At 37.5% G+C, this 16,821-nt stretch overlaps 3 protein-coding genes across 4 annotated transcripts; 2 read left to right on the forward strand and 1 right to left on the reverse strand.

Annotated features, from left to right (window-relative positions):
• Positions 6,194-9,850, forward strand: LOC107631104. The gene is made up of 5 exons (XM_016334434.2): positions 6,194-7,594; positions 7,726-7,803; positions 8,113-8,318; positions 8,481-8,704; positions 8,815-9,850. The coding sequence occupies exons 1-5, from the start codon at positions 6,529-6,531 to the stop codon at positions 9,476-9,478; spliced, it is 2,238 nt and encodes a 745-aa protein (XP_016189920.1). The 5' UTR covers positions 6,194-6,528; the 3' UTR covers positions 9,479-9,850.
• LOC107631105 (acyl-coenzyme A oxidase 2, peroxisomal) lies at positions 9,777-13,749 on the reverse strand. Its single transcript, XM_016334435.2, has 7 exons — positions 13,153-13,749; positions 12,960-13,075; positions 11,752-12,632; positions 11,012-11,191; positions 10,745-10,911; positions 10,538-10,661; positions 9,777-10,221 (listed from the first exon to the last, which is right to left on the reverse strand). The coding sequence occupies exons 1-7, from the start codon at positions 13,602-13,604 to the stop codon at positions 10,063-10,065; spliced, it is 2,079 nt and encodes a 692-aa protein (XP_016189921.1). The 5' UTR covers positions 13,605-13,749; the 3' UTR covers positions 9,777-10,062.
• Positions 13,864-16,461, forward strand: LOC107631107. 2 transcript variants are annotated; one of them, XM_021119391.1, is made up of 5 exons: positions 13,864-13,968; positions 14,090-15,294; positions 15,419-15,472; positions 15,569-15,753; positions 16,013-16,461. In XM_021119391.1, exons 2-5 carry the CDS (start codon positions 14,619-14,621, stop codon positions 16,100-16,102), a joined length of 1,005 nt encoding a protein of 334 aa, XP_020975050.1. In that variant the 5' UTR covers positions 13,864-13,968; positions 14,090-14,618; the 3' UTR covers positions 16,103-16,461. The 2 variants fall into 2 exon arrangements, with proteins under 2 accessions (XP_020975050.1, XP_016189922.1); XM_016334436.2 differs by lacking the exon at positions 13,864-13,968 and having other exon boundaries at positions 13,971-14,496; positions 14,574-15,294.

Here is a 16,821-nt window from a genome sequence, read left to right on the forward strand (position 1 = left end):
GTGTTTTGATGATGTTAGGTGTGCTCTAGTGGTGAGAAATTATTAGGTTTTGTCCTAAATCATCTGTGGAACGATAAGAAACCTCTGAACGCTTGTAAATTATTGAAATTGGTGAATCTTATGTTGATTATAGTAAAATTGTATGTTATTAGATTGAATTGTGTGAGTTAGAATCAAAGTGGTGGATGTTGGATGCTTGAATTGAGCCTTGGAAGATAGGAATTCTTTTGGTAAGGAATTGGAGACTTGGAGCTTGTGTGGAAGAGGTTTTTGAGATGTTTTTGGCTTAAGGAGGAATCGGCTAAGGTATGGTTTTGGTTTCTCATAATTAATATATAATGTTACGTGAAAACTTAGGCTAGTTGACTACAGGATAAGTTGAATTATGTAAATAGTGCATGTTTAGTGGATATAGGAAATAATTGTTGAGTTTGATGTAAATTGTAGTTGGAAATTATTGAGTGGTATTGTTAAATTTATATGTTGAGGCGATTATGGTGTGGTTGGTGTTGAATTGACATGAATTGGTTGTTTTGTTTGAGTAGACATGGTATGTATATAATGAGAAATGTTGATGATTGATGAGAAATCATGAATGAAATTGTTGAATAGAATGAAGGTTTTGGATGTTAGCATGTTGTGAAATGAGTGGAGAGTATATGAATATGTTTTGAACACATTTGGTATTTTTATAGTTATGAAACTTTGGTTTAAAATTGAGGAGTTTGGAAAAATTAGAGGTTTTGTAAACTTTAGTAAAAATTAATTTTCAACCAACTTTGGCGAGCCATAACTTGACTTCCAGACCTCTAAATTTTGTACAACTTATCTTGAATGAAAATTGGGTCCGTGAAGTTTATGACGTTCAAAGAACGAACAAAAAATTATTTTTAACGAAAAAGTTATGCGCGTCGAAAGTTTGGTATGAAAAAATAGTTTTCTGCAATTTAACAGCTTTTTAAAAAGAAATGACATTCATGTGTACACGGAGGGCATGCGTATGCGAGAATGTAAAATTTTGAATGCGTGCATATGCAGCATTGTTTATACATACGCGAACCAAGGCCTTTGCTCCAGATACCCACGTACGCAAGGGTGGTTCACGTACGCAACTTTGGCAAATTTTTTACCCATGCGTACGCAGGTGGCATGCGTACGCATGGCCACCCTCTTTTGAAAAAGTTTCATTTTTGAGATTTAACCTATTCTCTAACTTTCCAAATCTCTTTAACACCTGTTTAGGGTCCGTTAGCGAGTTTTTAAGCTATGGAACAAGGGTGAACATGTTGAGTAAGTTAAGTAGACATTGAGAAGGAATTTCGAAGTGGATAACTAAGTTAATGAGGTATTGATAACACTGAATGAGAAGTAATTAATAAAGATGATGATAATAATGATGAATTGCAATTGAATGAGATGATGATGAATGAGTTTGATTAGGATACGATAAGAATGATTATGATAATGAAAGATGACGATGATTGATGATGAATATGTCTATGAATTCTCTTTGGTTGCAAATGGTGACAGGGTACATATTCTAATGGTGACAAGGCACGTATTCACTCTAATAGTGATAGACCACATATTCTCTCTAATGGTGACAGGACACTCTCCCTCTAACGATCAGCCGATGTACTGAGATGATTGTACACAATAGAGAGACAATATCCGGGTAGCTACCGGACATGTTGGGTTTGGCTATATAACCGACAAATGAGACTCATCAGCCCTAGGACAGGCATACATCATATGCATTTATATGTTTTGCTTGAGTGTACATTGTTTTGGCTTGCCTATCTGCTTAACTATACTTATTTGCTACTTGCTCTACTTGTTGTATCTGTGTTTTCTTTGTTTGAATTGTATATGTATGTATCTGAGAGATCCCTCATATGGTGGTGGCATGATGAGGGTTGTTCCACTCAGTGATTAGGAGGTTAAAGAGACAAAAGGTGAAGAATTAGATTAGTATCGGAATTCCTTAGATAGAGTACCGAATTTCTGATTTAGTATAATCTTTAAGTTAAAATCAGAGTGCCAGAGTTCTAGGAATGCCTCTAATTTTTTCGCGACCTTATATATTATCTATGTGGATGCCTTAACTATACTGAGAACTAATTCCCATTCCATATATATTCTGCTATTTTTTTTAGATGCAGGTCGAGAGGCACCTCACTGAGTATTCTGGAGACTCTTTGGAAGCAAAGAACTCTTTTGGGACTTGGTGTTTTGTATTATGTTTATTTATATGTGTGTAAATAGATTCTCCGCCCTGTATTTTTGTGTAAGTCCCTCCTAGAGGTTGACAATGGAGAAATAGGTGTTTATATTGTAGTTTGAGTTATGTTTATATATATATATATAGTTATACTCTGGCCGGCCTTAGCTTTACAGGTCAAGTCCGGACGAGTGTGATGCGATTTTCTGTTTTGACTTTGTTTAGCTTCTTCTTCAAGGCTCCTAGTTATAATTTCTTTAATTTAAACTATATTTATATACGTGTTTTCTATTTTAGAGGTCATAATACCTCACCACCTCTTCTTTACGACTTAAGCATAAGGCTCTGTGTGATAGAATATTATAATATTCATCAACCATAACTAAGCCATAGTGTTTACCTCCTAGGCTTTGAGTTCTAGTAAGACTAAAAAGATTAATGTGTAGCAACTCCAAAGGTCTTTTAGTTGAAACATCTTGGATTTGAAAGAACTTTTAGTTTGTTTACCCATTTGACAAGTATCACAAGTAATGTCTTTTCGAGTTGAATTTTAGGAAGACCTCTAACTAAGTTCCTTTTGACAAGTTTAGAGATTTTGAAACATGCTAGCATGTCCCAAACAGGCTTGCAATATTATTTGTGTATAAATATATATGTGATTTAATTTATTTTTAATATATATTTATATTCTAACATATATTTTATACTAGTAATTGATTTTGATGGCTGATTTTGGTGTACAAGTAGCATTACTCTATTCTATATTTTATCTCTTTATATTTATATAATTATTCCAACTTAATATTTAATACATATTTAATTCATTTGTTTCTATTTCATTTGATACCATTCTTTATGTGATGAATGACAATATAGAATAGAGTAATACTACTTGTACACCAAAATAAGCCATCAAAGTCAATTACTAGTATAAAATACATGCTAAAATATAAATATACATTGAAAATAAATTAAATCACATATATATTTATACACAAATACATGCTACATTTTGTTCTTTAAATTTCTCTAAAGTAAGACCATACACATTATTACATCTTCTTGTAACAAATAAAATGTCACCAAATTTTTCATTAACAACTAAGCATTCCAACCTTTTGAAAGTAATCTAATAACTCAAATCACATAGTTGACTAATGCTTAGAAGGTTGTGCTTTAATCCATCAACCAAGAATACATTATCTATGAAGGTGAAAAAGTTTTACCTACTTTACTTACGGCTATGATTTTTCCCTTTTCATCCACTGAAAGTTACGAATCCTCCATCGTACTTATTGAGTTTGATGAAGAATGTAGACTTTTCGGTCATGTGCCTTGAGCATCCACTATCCAAGTACCATATATCCTTCTTTTTCTTGGATACAAGACAAATTTACACAATACTTTAGGTGACCTTAGGTATTCAAATCAATTTGGATCTTTTGATGTTAAAATATCTTGGTTGTCCAAGAACATTGAAATTATTAACAACCTTATACACTTTATTTCTAATTTTTTTTTAAATAAAACATTGATGAGATCAATGACCATGTTTTTTGCATGTTTGACAATGATTCCTTTTTGCTAATTTTTTCAAGTGATGAAAGGTTTGAAATCATTTGGTTTTAAAAGTTGAAGCTTCAATTTCAACAAAATATTTTTCAAAAATAGCTTCATTCTAGTCATAATATTCTAGCCCAAATTTTTCAAATAAGGGTTTTTGACTAGTTAGTAGTTTGTCCAAGGTTTCAGAACTTTGAGTAAATTTAGCTATGTTTTAATTTAAACTTTCAATCATTTTATTTTTAGATTTAAGCTATTTATTTTTTTTCAATTAAATCAACATCTTTGGTTTCACTTAGTTTTTCTTTAAGGAATGCATTTTCTGCTTTTAAAGAATCATTTTCAGATTCATATTTTTAGCATTTATTCAAAATTTTTCTAACATGTCCAGTTAAATCATTAATCATTTGATGGAGTTTTTCATTAGTTAGGATGTGGTAGTTTACCTCTTCAACTTGATCTTGATTAGCCATAAAGCAATCATGAGCTTCATGTTCAGATTCTTCTTTTCATTGGAGTTATTTTCCAAGTCCTTGTACTTCTTCATCTTGTCTTCCTTCTTGAACTTGGGACTGTCATACTTGAAGTGATCGGCCTCCATGCAGTGATGACCAATGATCTTACTAAGGTCTCTCTTGTGTTCTTTTGAGTTTGAACCTTTGTTTTTTTCTTTGCTTTTCATGAGCCTCCTTAGCCTTCTAGTAAAAAATACAATTTCGTCATCTGATAAACTTTCATTAGAATCATCTTCTACTGAATCAATGCAAGATTTTAAGGCGACTCCTTTTTTCTTCGAGTCTCGGTTCAAGTGGGTGGATTCATAGGCCAACAGTTTGCCTCTCGACCCATCATATGATATTTGGTTTAGGTTATTCCTTTTAGAGATGAAAATATATTTGGTTTTCCACTCTTTGGTAAGACTTCTCAGTATTTTTCTCACTAGTGAGTCATCCCCATAGCATCTAAGCTATTGATGATGACCGAGAATCTCTCGAATATTTTATCGATAGTTTCTCCTTCTTTTATTGTGAATATTTCATATTCTTTTCTTAGCATATCGATCCTTGTTTTCTTTACTTGTTCAGTGCCCTCATGAGTGACTTAGGATTTATCCCAAATCTCTTTTGTTGTTTTACACCTTAATACCTTCTGGTACTCCTCAAAACTAATTGAGCAGTACATCATGTTGATTGCCTTTGTGTTCATCTCCACCATTTTTTTTGTCTTCATCGTTTTATTATACTTCTTTTTTGGGAGTCACAACTCCTTCAACACTTGTTTTAGTTGAAACTTGGGAACCATTCATGATGATCTTTCAAATATTGTAATAAACGTATTGTACAAATATCTGCATTCTTTTTTTTCAGTAGTTGTAGTTGTTGCCTTGTAGAAGGGATGTCTATTGTTGGACTGACCCTCAGTGAGTGTGTAAGTCAAGACGTTCGAACTCATATTATTAGTCATTTGATCTTTGCTCCAAGTTGTAAAACTTGATTTCTTGAAACCAAGCTCTGATACTAATTAAAAGTTTATCAACCTAAGACTATAATGTTAGTCATTATCGAATTATTATTTTTGTTTCTTTAAACTCAACAAATTGGTTTAGATTTATAATTGTTAGTGAATGGATCCAAACCAATCCAAATCAATTTGGATTGGATCGGTTCAGATGATTGAATATCCAATTGAAAATAAAATTAAAAAAAAAAACGAAGAAAAGCAATGAATGTGGGGCGTAGGGGAAAAAGCATCATAGTAAATTAATCGAATAATTAAATTGATTCGGATCTACAATTTTAAGATTAATACCAAAACTAATTAAAGTTGGATTTAACTGAGTCTGATCTAATTGTATTTAATTATCCATCGAATCCAAAAGGTACTATAATCGTTTCGATTTAGTTTGAAATGGGTAATCAAATTACCCGTACTCATTATGACGAGGAATAGTCACATGTGGCATAGGAAATTTATTTGCTGAGAAAATGAGTAGTTAGTAGAAACTATTGGTCTGAGTTCTACACTCAAAAAACAACGGATTAGACATGCTTTCAATTGAGGTTTAATAAACACATGATGGTGTCACTCACCAAAGTACACTATGGTATAACACTTCCCCAGTTCATTCTTGGTGGCAAGTACAAATAAAGTAAAAGAAGCTTTTCTTTTCTTCCATGGCATAGTTCGCAAGGTGAATTTTAGGATGTTTATAATTTAGTGTCTAAATTTTGCTTAATTTATTTTTTATGATAATTTTTAACTCTTTTTAATAAATTAGACAAATACTTTTAAACACTATATCAATCAGCCTAATCGTAAAAGCCATTACTACTTATCAATTATTTTTAAAAATACAAAAATATGCATATAATATTTTTTCAAATAATTATAAAACGGAAGAGCATGACAGAGACACACAAACACAGAAAACGAGGGTGAGTGAGTGACTAATAAAGTTATGCAGAAATTTAGTCACTGGAAATGGAAGGAAGCCGCGTTCACGTTCACGTTTTTTGTTTCTCCTTCTTTGGTTTTTTGGATTCTCCATTTCTCTCCCTTTACTTTCTTTTTCTCTCCTCATTGGTCATTGCTCGTTGCCCTGACCCTCTCTGCAACAAGCTTACACTGTCAAAGTACTCATTAACCACACTGTTACCCTCTTTGATTTCATCAATGGTGCCCATTTCTCATAAATCAACACTACACACTCCACAATGAAATGGGTGTAATCTTGTAAAGGGGTAATGGGTACTGCAAACTCCAAACCCCAAAAGAACGAAGCTTTGACCCTCTGCAGGGATCGCAACCGATTCATCAAGGTCGCCGTTGATTCCAGGTATGCTCTCGCCGCCGCACACGTTTCTTACATTCAATCTCTTCGAAACGTTGGCATTGCTCTCCGGAGGTACTCTGAAGCTGAGGTCTTGGTGGAGTCTTCTCTCTCAATTTCAGATAAAACCCCATCTCAATGTAGCTACCTTTCTCCATCATCACCACCGTCACATCTTGCTGAGGTAGAGGTTGATGCTTCTGACTCACCATTGCCAGAATTTCATAGTCCCCTTTCCCCTCCTGTGACTACACTCAGTTACATGAGGTCAGGGGGGAATGCTTCTGTCACTGTTAGGGTCAATGCTTGTGGGGGTGACAGTTTTTTGGATGATGAATCCAATGTATTCACAATGCCCCCACCACCACCTCCTCTTCCCGAGTCAGGTGAATCTTGGGATTTCTTTGACCCTGTGGAGGACAATGAGAGCTTCAGGTTTGTAGGGCATGCTACTAGTGAATGTTGCCATGAAGAGGAAGGTGGTTCAACTGTGTTTGGAGCTGCTAGGGATCAATGGTTAGGTGTTGGTTCGGATAGAAATGGCACGATGAAGCTGAACTCGGATGAGAAGCATAGTAGAAATTTTGGTGGTGTTACAAAGGAAAATGAGTATGGCAGTTCATATGGACACTGTTCTGATCATTCAGTAGTTTCTAGAGGAGTTGGAGGTAGCAAGCAAGTGGCTGATGTTGGAGTGAAGCAGCTAGAATCAACTAGCAATGGGGGTGTTATGAAAGAGAATGTAGTAGGCAATGGTGGTGTTGGAAGGTCCAGTTCAAAGACGGAGAAGAACATAGCTGGTAAAGATTTGTGTGCGCAAAGAGAGGATCCATCAGAGTTCATCACTCACAGAGCTAAAGATTTTCTCTCAAGCATAAAGGATATAGAGCACCGGTTCATTCGAGCTTCTGAGTCTGGTAGGGAGGTGTTGAGGCTGTTAGAGGCAAATAAAATCATGGTTGGATATTCGGAGGCAAAAGGTATTTCCTTGGTTGTTATATCATTCCAGATACGTACTTGTGTCTGAATTTGCAACTTAATTACAACAAATTGTTAAGACATATTCTCAGTGAAGTTTATTTACTAGTCTCCATCACATTTCTTCTGATAGGGAAGTCATCCGCTGCGGCTTTGATCACATCTGTCCAGCCTGCTTGTTGTGGCAGAAAGACTACACCTATCTTCCAGGGTAAATTGCAGCTCAATTTTGTAATTGATACTCAGTAAACAACAGTTCAATGATTGGTTTAGCCATGGTTAAGTTGGTTAATGAGTAAATACTAGTTTGAGCTATATGATGAAGCATATGTAAGGTTTTTCCCCCTTGTAACAAAGCTTTGAGACAGTCATAATGATGTTTGATTTGAAGCAGTTTGATATTTTTCTTGAGCAACAAGCTGTCTATTTCTATCAAAATTTTCTCCTTTTCTTTATACCTAGTCAATGTTTCCTAGAAGATGAATATTTATGAGGGACTAAATTGTCACCTTTTGTGCAGAGCCTGCACAGAAAATTATTAGCTGGAGGCGAACAGCATCTTCTCGGTCATCCTCATCTAGGAACCCTTTAACACCAAGATCGAAGGAAGACATTGATGACAGTGGAAGTGACTTTGCTGAAGAATTCTGCATGATTGCGGGAAGCCATTCATCCACCCTTGACAGACTGTATGCCTGGGAGCGAAAACTCTATGATGAAGTAAAGGTACTATTACAGTTATTGTAAAGGAAAAGTGAAGGGCTTCATGGCTTGAGTAATAAAATCATAAGCATGTTTTTTTATTTATTATCTATTTGACTTGATGGAATCATAAATGCATGCACATCCAAAATTTGTGTTTTTAATTCTTCTTCCTCTTGATCATAGGCTAGTGAATCCATCAGGAAGAACTATGATCGAAAATGTAGCCAGCTTAGACATCAATTTGCAAAAGATCAAAGCACTCATGTGATTGACAAAACCCGGTCTGTTGTAAAGGATCTGCATTCACGTATAATAGTGGCTATTTATTCTGTTGATACCATATCTAAACGAATTGAGAGCATCAGGGATGAAGAGTTGTACCCACAACTTTTTGAATTAGTAGAAGGGTAAGTTGAGGACTTCAGATCTTTATGTTTATATTAACCATTTTCTATCCTTAAAGATTTGCACCATTGACAACTAAGGTTGACAACTATAGCTGCTCTTGGCTGTGCAGATTAACCAGGATGTGGAAGGCCATGCTGGAATGCCATCATGCACAGTACATCACCATCTCCTTGGCATATCATTCTAGGAGCTCAACAGGAACCTTGCAAGGCGAGGTGCGCAGAGATATATTGGTGCAGCTTCATGAAGAAATTGAGATTTTTGGTCTGAGCTTTGCTAACTGGATTAACAGCCACACCTCGTATGTGGAAGCTGTCAATGGATGGCTGCAAAACTGCATACTGCATCCAAGGGAGCGATCCAAGAGCAGAAGGCCATTCTCCCCTCGCCGAGTTTTGGCGCCACCCATATTTGTTCTTTGCCGCGATTGGTCTGTTGGGATCAAGGCTTTGCCCTCTGAGGAACTAAGTCAAGCAATCAGAAACTTCTTGTCTGATCTTCACCACCTAATGGAGCACCAAAATGATCAACTTCTCAAGAAACAGAACGAGTCTGAAGGAAGCACTGCTGAAGCTGAGAGTAAAACCATTGAAGACAATGAAGACGAATCTGCAAATTTGTGCTGCATACAGGCCAGCCTAACCAAATTACTTGATAGACTGACCAAATTTTCTGAGGCATCGTTGAAGATGTATGAAGATATCAGGCAAAAAAGTGAAGCAGCTCGAACTGCATATCATAACTGCAGAACTATGAAGGCCGACAAATGTTAATCCTTGATTGCTGGCTTCTGCCTGATCCTGATGTCTAGGTAGCATGGAAGACACGAAGAATCATTGTAGTATTGTATTGTACACATGTTATGATGTCAAATGGGTGAAGGGTATCTCTGTAACCGAGTCGTAAGCTTATGATAATATGATGTCGTCATAACTAGCAAAGGCATTGTGTTCTGTGGTAGAATTAGATTTACTTAATTGCCGGTTGCTCGAAGACACTTTTGTCTACCATTTTCTTATATCGTTTTCATGTCCTTAAATATTGAAACCATAGAAATCATGCGTCTCAATATGCCCAACTTGAACAACAATTTTCAATCAATGAAACAGGATGAGTAGTCTTGCAATTGTTTCTCCTAAAGACAATATACTTCTTATACAATAACTTTCTATTTCGACCAATTCGTGCCTCAAACTGCTTTGGTTTGTTGATCGTGGTTTGTGTGTGTGTGTTGGTATTATTTTCTTTCGATGATTCATCTTGAAGAAACTAGTGAAATCCAATTTCAACAATACGCTAAAAAAATTATTTATTTATTATTATTAATTTCATGTGAATTCTCCATGCTGCAGTTCTGCTATTCGAATCCAACAATTTGTGTGTACTGCGTGTACGCTTCTGACTGCATGGCAATAGGAGCCCTTGTAACATGAGGCGGTAGATCAAATGCATCTACGAGTTCTTTTGCAATATTCCTCACTTGGAAACTCAGATAGTCCGTCAATTTGTTGATCGCCTGTAAAATGGATGACGGAAAAAAAATATTTAATGACATTCAGATTGTAACGTTATAAAATGCAAGGTCCAATTGTTATGTTCTGTTGGCTGTTTGCTCAGGGTTGAGTGGTCATTTCAAAACCACCACAAGCTCATATAAAACTTGTATTATCTGTTCCTTAGCTAAAATCTACAAGGAACTGCAATTATAATTTTTTTTTTTATTTAATAATCAGCTCATTGTCTTTTTTGCATTGAACTTTTTTTTCATTTTTTTTTCTTCCCTCACAAAAATGATAGTACTTCTATTTCAAAAAGTGTTTTCAGTTTTATACCTTGGCTTTGTTGGGAGCCACATAATCAACATTACGGTAGGTTCCAATGTCATCGCGTATTCGATCCAGAGCATAAAGATCACACACAAGCTTGAGAGCAGCTTGAGAGCTTGGATCAGGACAGCTGGTGAATGAATAGGCCAAGTCAAAAAATGGGCATAGTATCATGTAGATAAGAAGATACAAACACTAGGAATTAGAACAAACCTTTGAACAGCATCAATGAATTTAGCAAGGATGACTGACTCAATATGTGACTCTGCAAGTGTCAAAAGGTGATTCAAGCACCTATTCCATGCACCAAAGTCCCCAAGAGTTTTAGAATGCTTTTGGAGTCGTACAGCAACACTCTGAAGTAATATGGATGTTCGGTACTGTAATAAAGCAAAGTGAAAATCAAATAAATTGTTGACTCATTAATGTTTCCATATTCCTAGTACTGTACTGCGGTCAAGAAACCAAGATAAAACTCACTCTAAAAGCATCTAACTGAAACTTCGGATTTCTCAAATGGTCCTCGCCTTCCCACCGAGCTGTAACTGGATTTGGCTGTGACAGATATGTATTCATGGATTCTTTCAGGTAGTTCCATGTCGCTGTAAAAGCCCCGCCTTTGAACTTTGCTCTGTATTGTTTTAGAAGATCACCTGCAACCTTCATTTGTAAAACAAACAACTCAAACACCCAACTAACCTTACCTCCCAATAGAATAATATAAAAACCAAAACTGAAATGTATGACAAGCCTAAATCTGTATAACATCAATTGCTACCAAACAGAGAATGAACAGGCCTAAATCTATATCTCTGCTCTGGCAATCAAATCATATAACGAATTATTTTAACATGGTAGCTTAGCTATTCATTTGGAGACTAATAAAAACAAGATCTGAAGGAGCTTTATCAATAGTTAATCCCTGAATAATAATGCAAATAACAGGAAACTCAGCACCTACACCTATCCAAAAGGAGGGGGGAAGAGGACTGTGATAGAAAGAGGTTGAAGTTGTACTTTGAACCCAAGTAAGGGCCAACCAACTGCATCTGTTGTTTGTGCAGAAATTTCACTCTATGTATATATAAAATCAGTGACTGAAAAGAAATGGCTGAGTTCCGATGCCTCTGATTCCTATACTATCTTGTTGGTTATCAGATTATGAAAATTATAGTTACAATAAAAGAAGAAGAATGAACTGACAGAGCTTAGTCAATAACCTGTTGAAGAAGAACCGTGTTGTCTCCTTCAAACGTCTGAAAAATGTCATGGTCATTCCTCAAGGAACCAAACCGGTTTACAGCAGCATAACCATGGCCTCCACAGGCTTCCCTACAGGTGCTGAGTGACTTTGCAGTATATGAAGTAATATAAGACTTTAAACCTGCCGAAAGAGCATGGACATCTGCAATTAATACATCATCATGGGTTTTCTTCATTTCAGCGTATTTCTCCACTAAATTTGCAGTGGCAAAATGAAAAGCATAAGTTGAAGCCAGCATTGGCATAAGCTTATGCTGTTGAGACTGGTAATCAAGAATAGACACTTCAGGCTGGTTTGGAGGTCCAAATTGCTGACGAAGCAGAGAATACCGAATGGCAATTGTGGCTGCAATCTTCAGGACACCAACCGAAGAATATGCAAGGCCCACCCTACCACCTACAAGTTCTCCTAGGGTTGCAGCAAAGCGCTTATTTACGGTAGGAAGGCTACTTGTATACTTCCCATCACGGGAAACATCTCCAAATCGATTTAGCAGATTGTCTCGAGGAATTCTCACAGAGCGGAATCTCAATGCTCCATTATCCACACCGTTGAGGCCTACTTTATGACCGCAATCGTGAATCTCAACTCCTGGAAGTGGCTGATGGGTCTTCATGTCCCTTATGGGAACTATGAAGGCATGGACACCCATATCAGCAGCTCCTTTTGTATCATAAGCAGGTAGCTTCAACCTGGCAAAAACAGTGGCAAACTTGCCATGCACTGCAGCATTGCCAATCCACCACTTGATGGCGCCATCATTTGGCGTATCAATGACAAATTCATCTGTGATTGGATCAAAGGAGGCGACAGTTTGGAGGCCCTGCACATTTGAACCTATTGAACAAAAAGAAGGTAAACAGTTTATTTAAATTTGAATAGTGTCTCTACCCTGCACGTATGAAAGAAAGGCACAGAAGTAACACTTTTCTACAGAACCCTAAACTGAAGGGAATTTGGGAGGGGAAAACATTTTTCTGCTTAAAGGCATTTGAGTGTCTTGTTTGACGATGATATGCATGTTTGATAATTTCAAATCTCAGCAGTGTTGTTGTAATTGGATAATTATGCTTGAGCAGCATCAGAGTCAGAGTTACATTACTTGTAAGCCAAAAAGAAAAATAGATACAAGTATGAATGAGTAATGAATAAGGTAACAATTACCGTGGTGAAGCTCGGTCATAGCAAAACAACCGGGATAGTCCAAGCTATCAATGCCATCAAAGTACTTGTCCCTGTGCTTCTTAGTCCCCAAATTGATCACAGAACCACCCCACAGGCTGCACAGAAACAGTGAAATCAAATTGAAAAGGCATCCAATTCTCACGTGAAAAGAAGCAAGGAAGAAATTAAGTACCTGTATTGGACGCCCATTTTGATGCCGAGGGACATGTCGATGCTGCCAACGGCTTCGGCGATGGCGAAGTACTTAGCAGGGTCGTCGCTGACGTAGCGGAAAGGCCTGATTCCCGCCTCCCTGACTAGCCCCAGCAGCTGCCTCATGCAGAGCTCACGGTAGTCATCCTTGAGGATCTCCACCGGCGTCTGCAGCTCCGGCTTCTTGTTGAAGTACTCGTACACCTTCTCCTGAATGTCCCTGTACTTCCCCCTCATGTATCCCGACAGAGCCGCCGTCTCCACGTTCAAATTCACCCTCGCGCACGCCACCATCTCCACCTGCCCCGTCCTCACACAATAGGGAACGCCTTCCAAGTGCCGCCGCACCCTCTCTATTCGCCGTGACACCGCCTCCTCCTCCTCCTCCTCATCGTAGGATGATTTCGGTATCTGATTAATTACACTTTGCATTTTGTTTTTTGTAATCTTTAATCTTCCCTCAAGAGTTCGTTATCAAATGTGAATCTGTTAGATCATGAGCGATGTCATAAATGATAGTGAAATTCATGAATCATGAGTACACGGCACAATTGATATTTGATAACGTGGCTTTGAAGCGATAGTGACTCGTGGCGGGTTCTCATAGGATTACATTAATATTTTGCGGCTACTAATTAAATTTACTGTGGGCGCGCATACCAATACGTTTCTCTTTATTTATTTGTTTCATTTCAGCACAACTCCCCGTTCGTCTCACCCTTGGCCCATAGTCCCATACTCTGCTTTGTAGCTGCGGTTGGATAAGGCATCTTGTCAAGACCGATTCGCCACTACAGTCTACAATTTCATTTTCTATTAGGCTCATATCTTGTCCCAAATTGGATCTGACATCCATTTACCATTCTTGCCACATGCCATTAGTTAAATAATTAAATTTTGTTATTTTGTTCATTCAGAACGAAGGGAATATCTCAATATCCACATCTTATAGACGTCAGAAGGTAGACCGAAGATTTGTTATGACGTGGAGGACCACCCCTTTTGTTTTTGTCAGGGTGGAGGAACACTTAATATAGTTTTTGGGCCCGGGGAGAGCACCAGGACGGTGATCCAGTAGAAGATGGTAAAGAGGCCCAATTGTAATATGGATTGAGAGAATGGCGCGCCGCAGCTTTCAAAAAGTTGAAAAGCGCGGCGAGGCCCGCTTTCTTCCCGCCTGAGAATTTGGGGCGTGTCTGAGCTCCCATGATGAATAACATACTCTCACTCTCTCTCTACACTGCAACCTACACTTCCAATTTTTTAGTTGTGGAAGCATGTAATAGAATCCTCCTTCCTCTCACTACCCGAACCAAATTTTGAGGTAGTTCATTTCTTACGCCACTCTATTTGTAGGGTTTTCGGTGTTTGTTAGTGAAGTTACTTACGCCCAATTCGTAGGGTTTCAAGATTCAACACACCAGATCACCGATTCGCGTCAGATTCATGGTAACGGAAGAGAATTTCAGCGACAGGGTTCTCAATTTCAACACCCGTCCTGCTCTCTCAGATGTCACCAACCGCCCCTCCAAGAGGCCCTTTTCTTCCATCTCCGGCGACTCCCCTCGCAAAACCACAAGCGATGGGGATTCCCACTTCGCCAAAAAGAAGTTCCACTTTCAATTAGGTGCGAAATTGAGCACGCAGTTCAACGATAACGACAAGCTTCAGTTCCCAGAAAAGGGGAAAAACCCTTCCCTCAGTTTCCTCTTCTGCGATGCCGTCTCTGACTCCTCGTTACGGACACTCTCATCTCAAACATCGGATCCACAGACCAACAATTTACCGGAGGAACAGAATTTCTTCGGTGGCGCCGGTGTGACTTCTTTGGGGTTAGGAAACGATGTTCAAGACAGAAACCCTAGCGGTGTTCCGGAAGGAATACCCATAACTGAAGGCTTCAGCAACCGCGTCATTCAAAATGATGACACAGAGGTTTGTGTTGATAAATTAGCGTCTTCCAAATCTGTTGCGGTGGAACCGCCGGTGATCTCTGCTTCCCACGATTTTGGATTTCTAGGCCTAGAACGGTGTTCGACTCTCAAGGGGGTTAGTGGCGCAAACCCGTCTGTTGATAGCGTCGACCTTCTGAAACAATGCACTTGTTCCTTTTGCTCCAAAGGTCGTTATAACTAATTTCTGTGAAAGAGTCTATTTGTGATATTTGAAATCATGGGAAATTAATGTTAAGTTATGATATTATGGTATGATGATTGAAATCTGTGTTTTCCTGTGTTAATGTATAGCTGCTTATATCTGGTCGGATCTCCATTATCAAGATGTGAAGGGCAGACTAAGCGGTGAGTTGTTGTTATAAAGGACTACACTTTAGGCAATCTTTATTGAATGCTGCAGTTATTGATCATGTTTTGTTAATGTTTCTTGTGTTTGGCCAGCTCTGAAGAAGAGTCAGAAAGAGGCAAGCACAACGCTTCAGAGGTTTTCTGACTTAAAGGAGAAATTGGTGCATGATCCACAGAGCAGCACAGAGTCATCCAAATTAGAATTGAGCCTTATGGAGCAGTGGAAGTCACTCTTTGTTCATATGGGCAACACATTTGCTCAAGAAACTAAACAGCTTGTGAGTTCCAGTCCTATCACTCTTGATGTCCTCTTGATTCTCTATTGCCATTTCATTCAAAATCGAATGTTATCTGTTTCTACACTTGCGATTTTCCATTCTTAGGAGATACACACATGACACAGCACACTCGTCCAGAGTTCAGTCTGCACAAAAGAATGGGCAGCTTCTTAGGCGTGTTATTGTTATTTGATATTTATCTTAGTTTTTTGTTTCTACTTCTTTGCTAACACTTTGAGTGATTTCATTCTACTTTCAGGAATCAAAATTTGAAGAACTGAGAGATTTGAGAGAGAGCTGCAAGAGTAGCCTTGATTCTACTGACAATAGCAATTCTGACAATCATTAGTATTATAATGCTTTTGTGATTGCAATATTTCTTCTTGCAGTTTAATAGTCTCAATTTTCAATTAATATGCATGTGATTATGGCTTTTATGGAGATTTGGTGTCTTTGTAATACCTCCAAAGAATCTGTATAAATTTTTTTTGTATCACTTTTCCTATTGATTCTACTATGAGGAGAATCAATCTATTTTGGAGGATTACTTCCTGTTTAAATTGTTATCCATTATACTGTTTGGTGTTGGTTTGACTGGATTGTTAGGAAGGTCTTTACAGGTGCTGCTTCATAGTCTGTTCCTTAAATGAGATTGCATCTTGTATAAGAAGCTTGATTAGTTAGTTGTCTTAGCAATTATCTGTTTAAGCTGCACATCGCATGGGATTTATGTACGGTTATTTCAATGTCCTTACTGCTTGGATTATCATCTGCCTATGTTGTATCAATGATAGAGGCTAAATAAGAGATTACTTGCACCCAATGTATATGGTTCGCTGCAACAGGACGCCAGTTACAATTTAGTGATGTGGGTTTCACACTACCTTTTTTAGGTTGGTTCTCCTTTTGGACCTTGGGACCTTTGAAATATAACCGGGCCAAAACTATTTTAAAGTTTTATTTTGTTTTAATTTTATTTCAATTTATTTGATTTGCATTAAATATATTTCTAGCGGCTAATTTTTTAAAAAATTTAAGATTAATTCAACAACAATTTTATAAAGAATA

Source organism: Arachis ipaensis, chromosome B03 (genome assembly GCF_000816755.2).
Source record: "Arachis ipaensis cultivar K30076 chromosome B03, Araip1.1, whole genome shotgun sequence".
Lineage (NCBI taxonomy): Eukaryota > Viridiplantae > Streptophyta > Magnoliopsida > Fabales > Fabaceae > Arachis > Arachis ipaensis.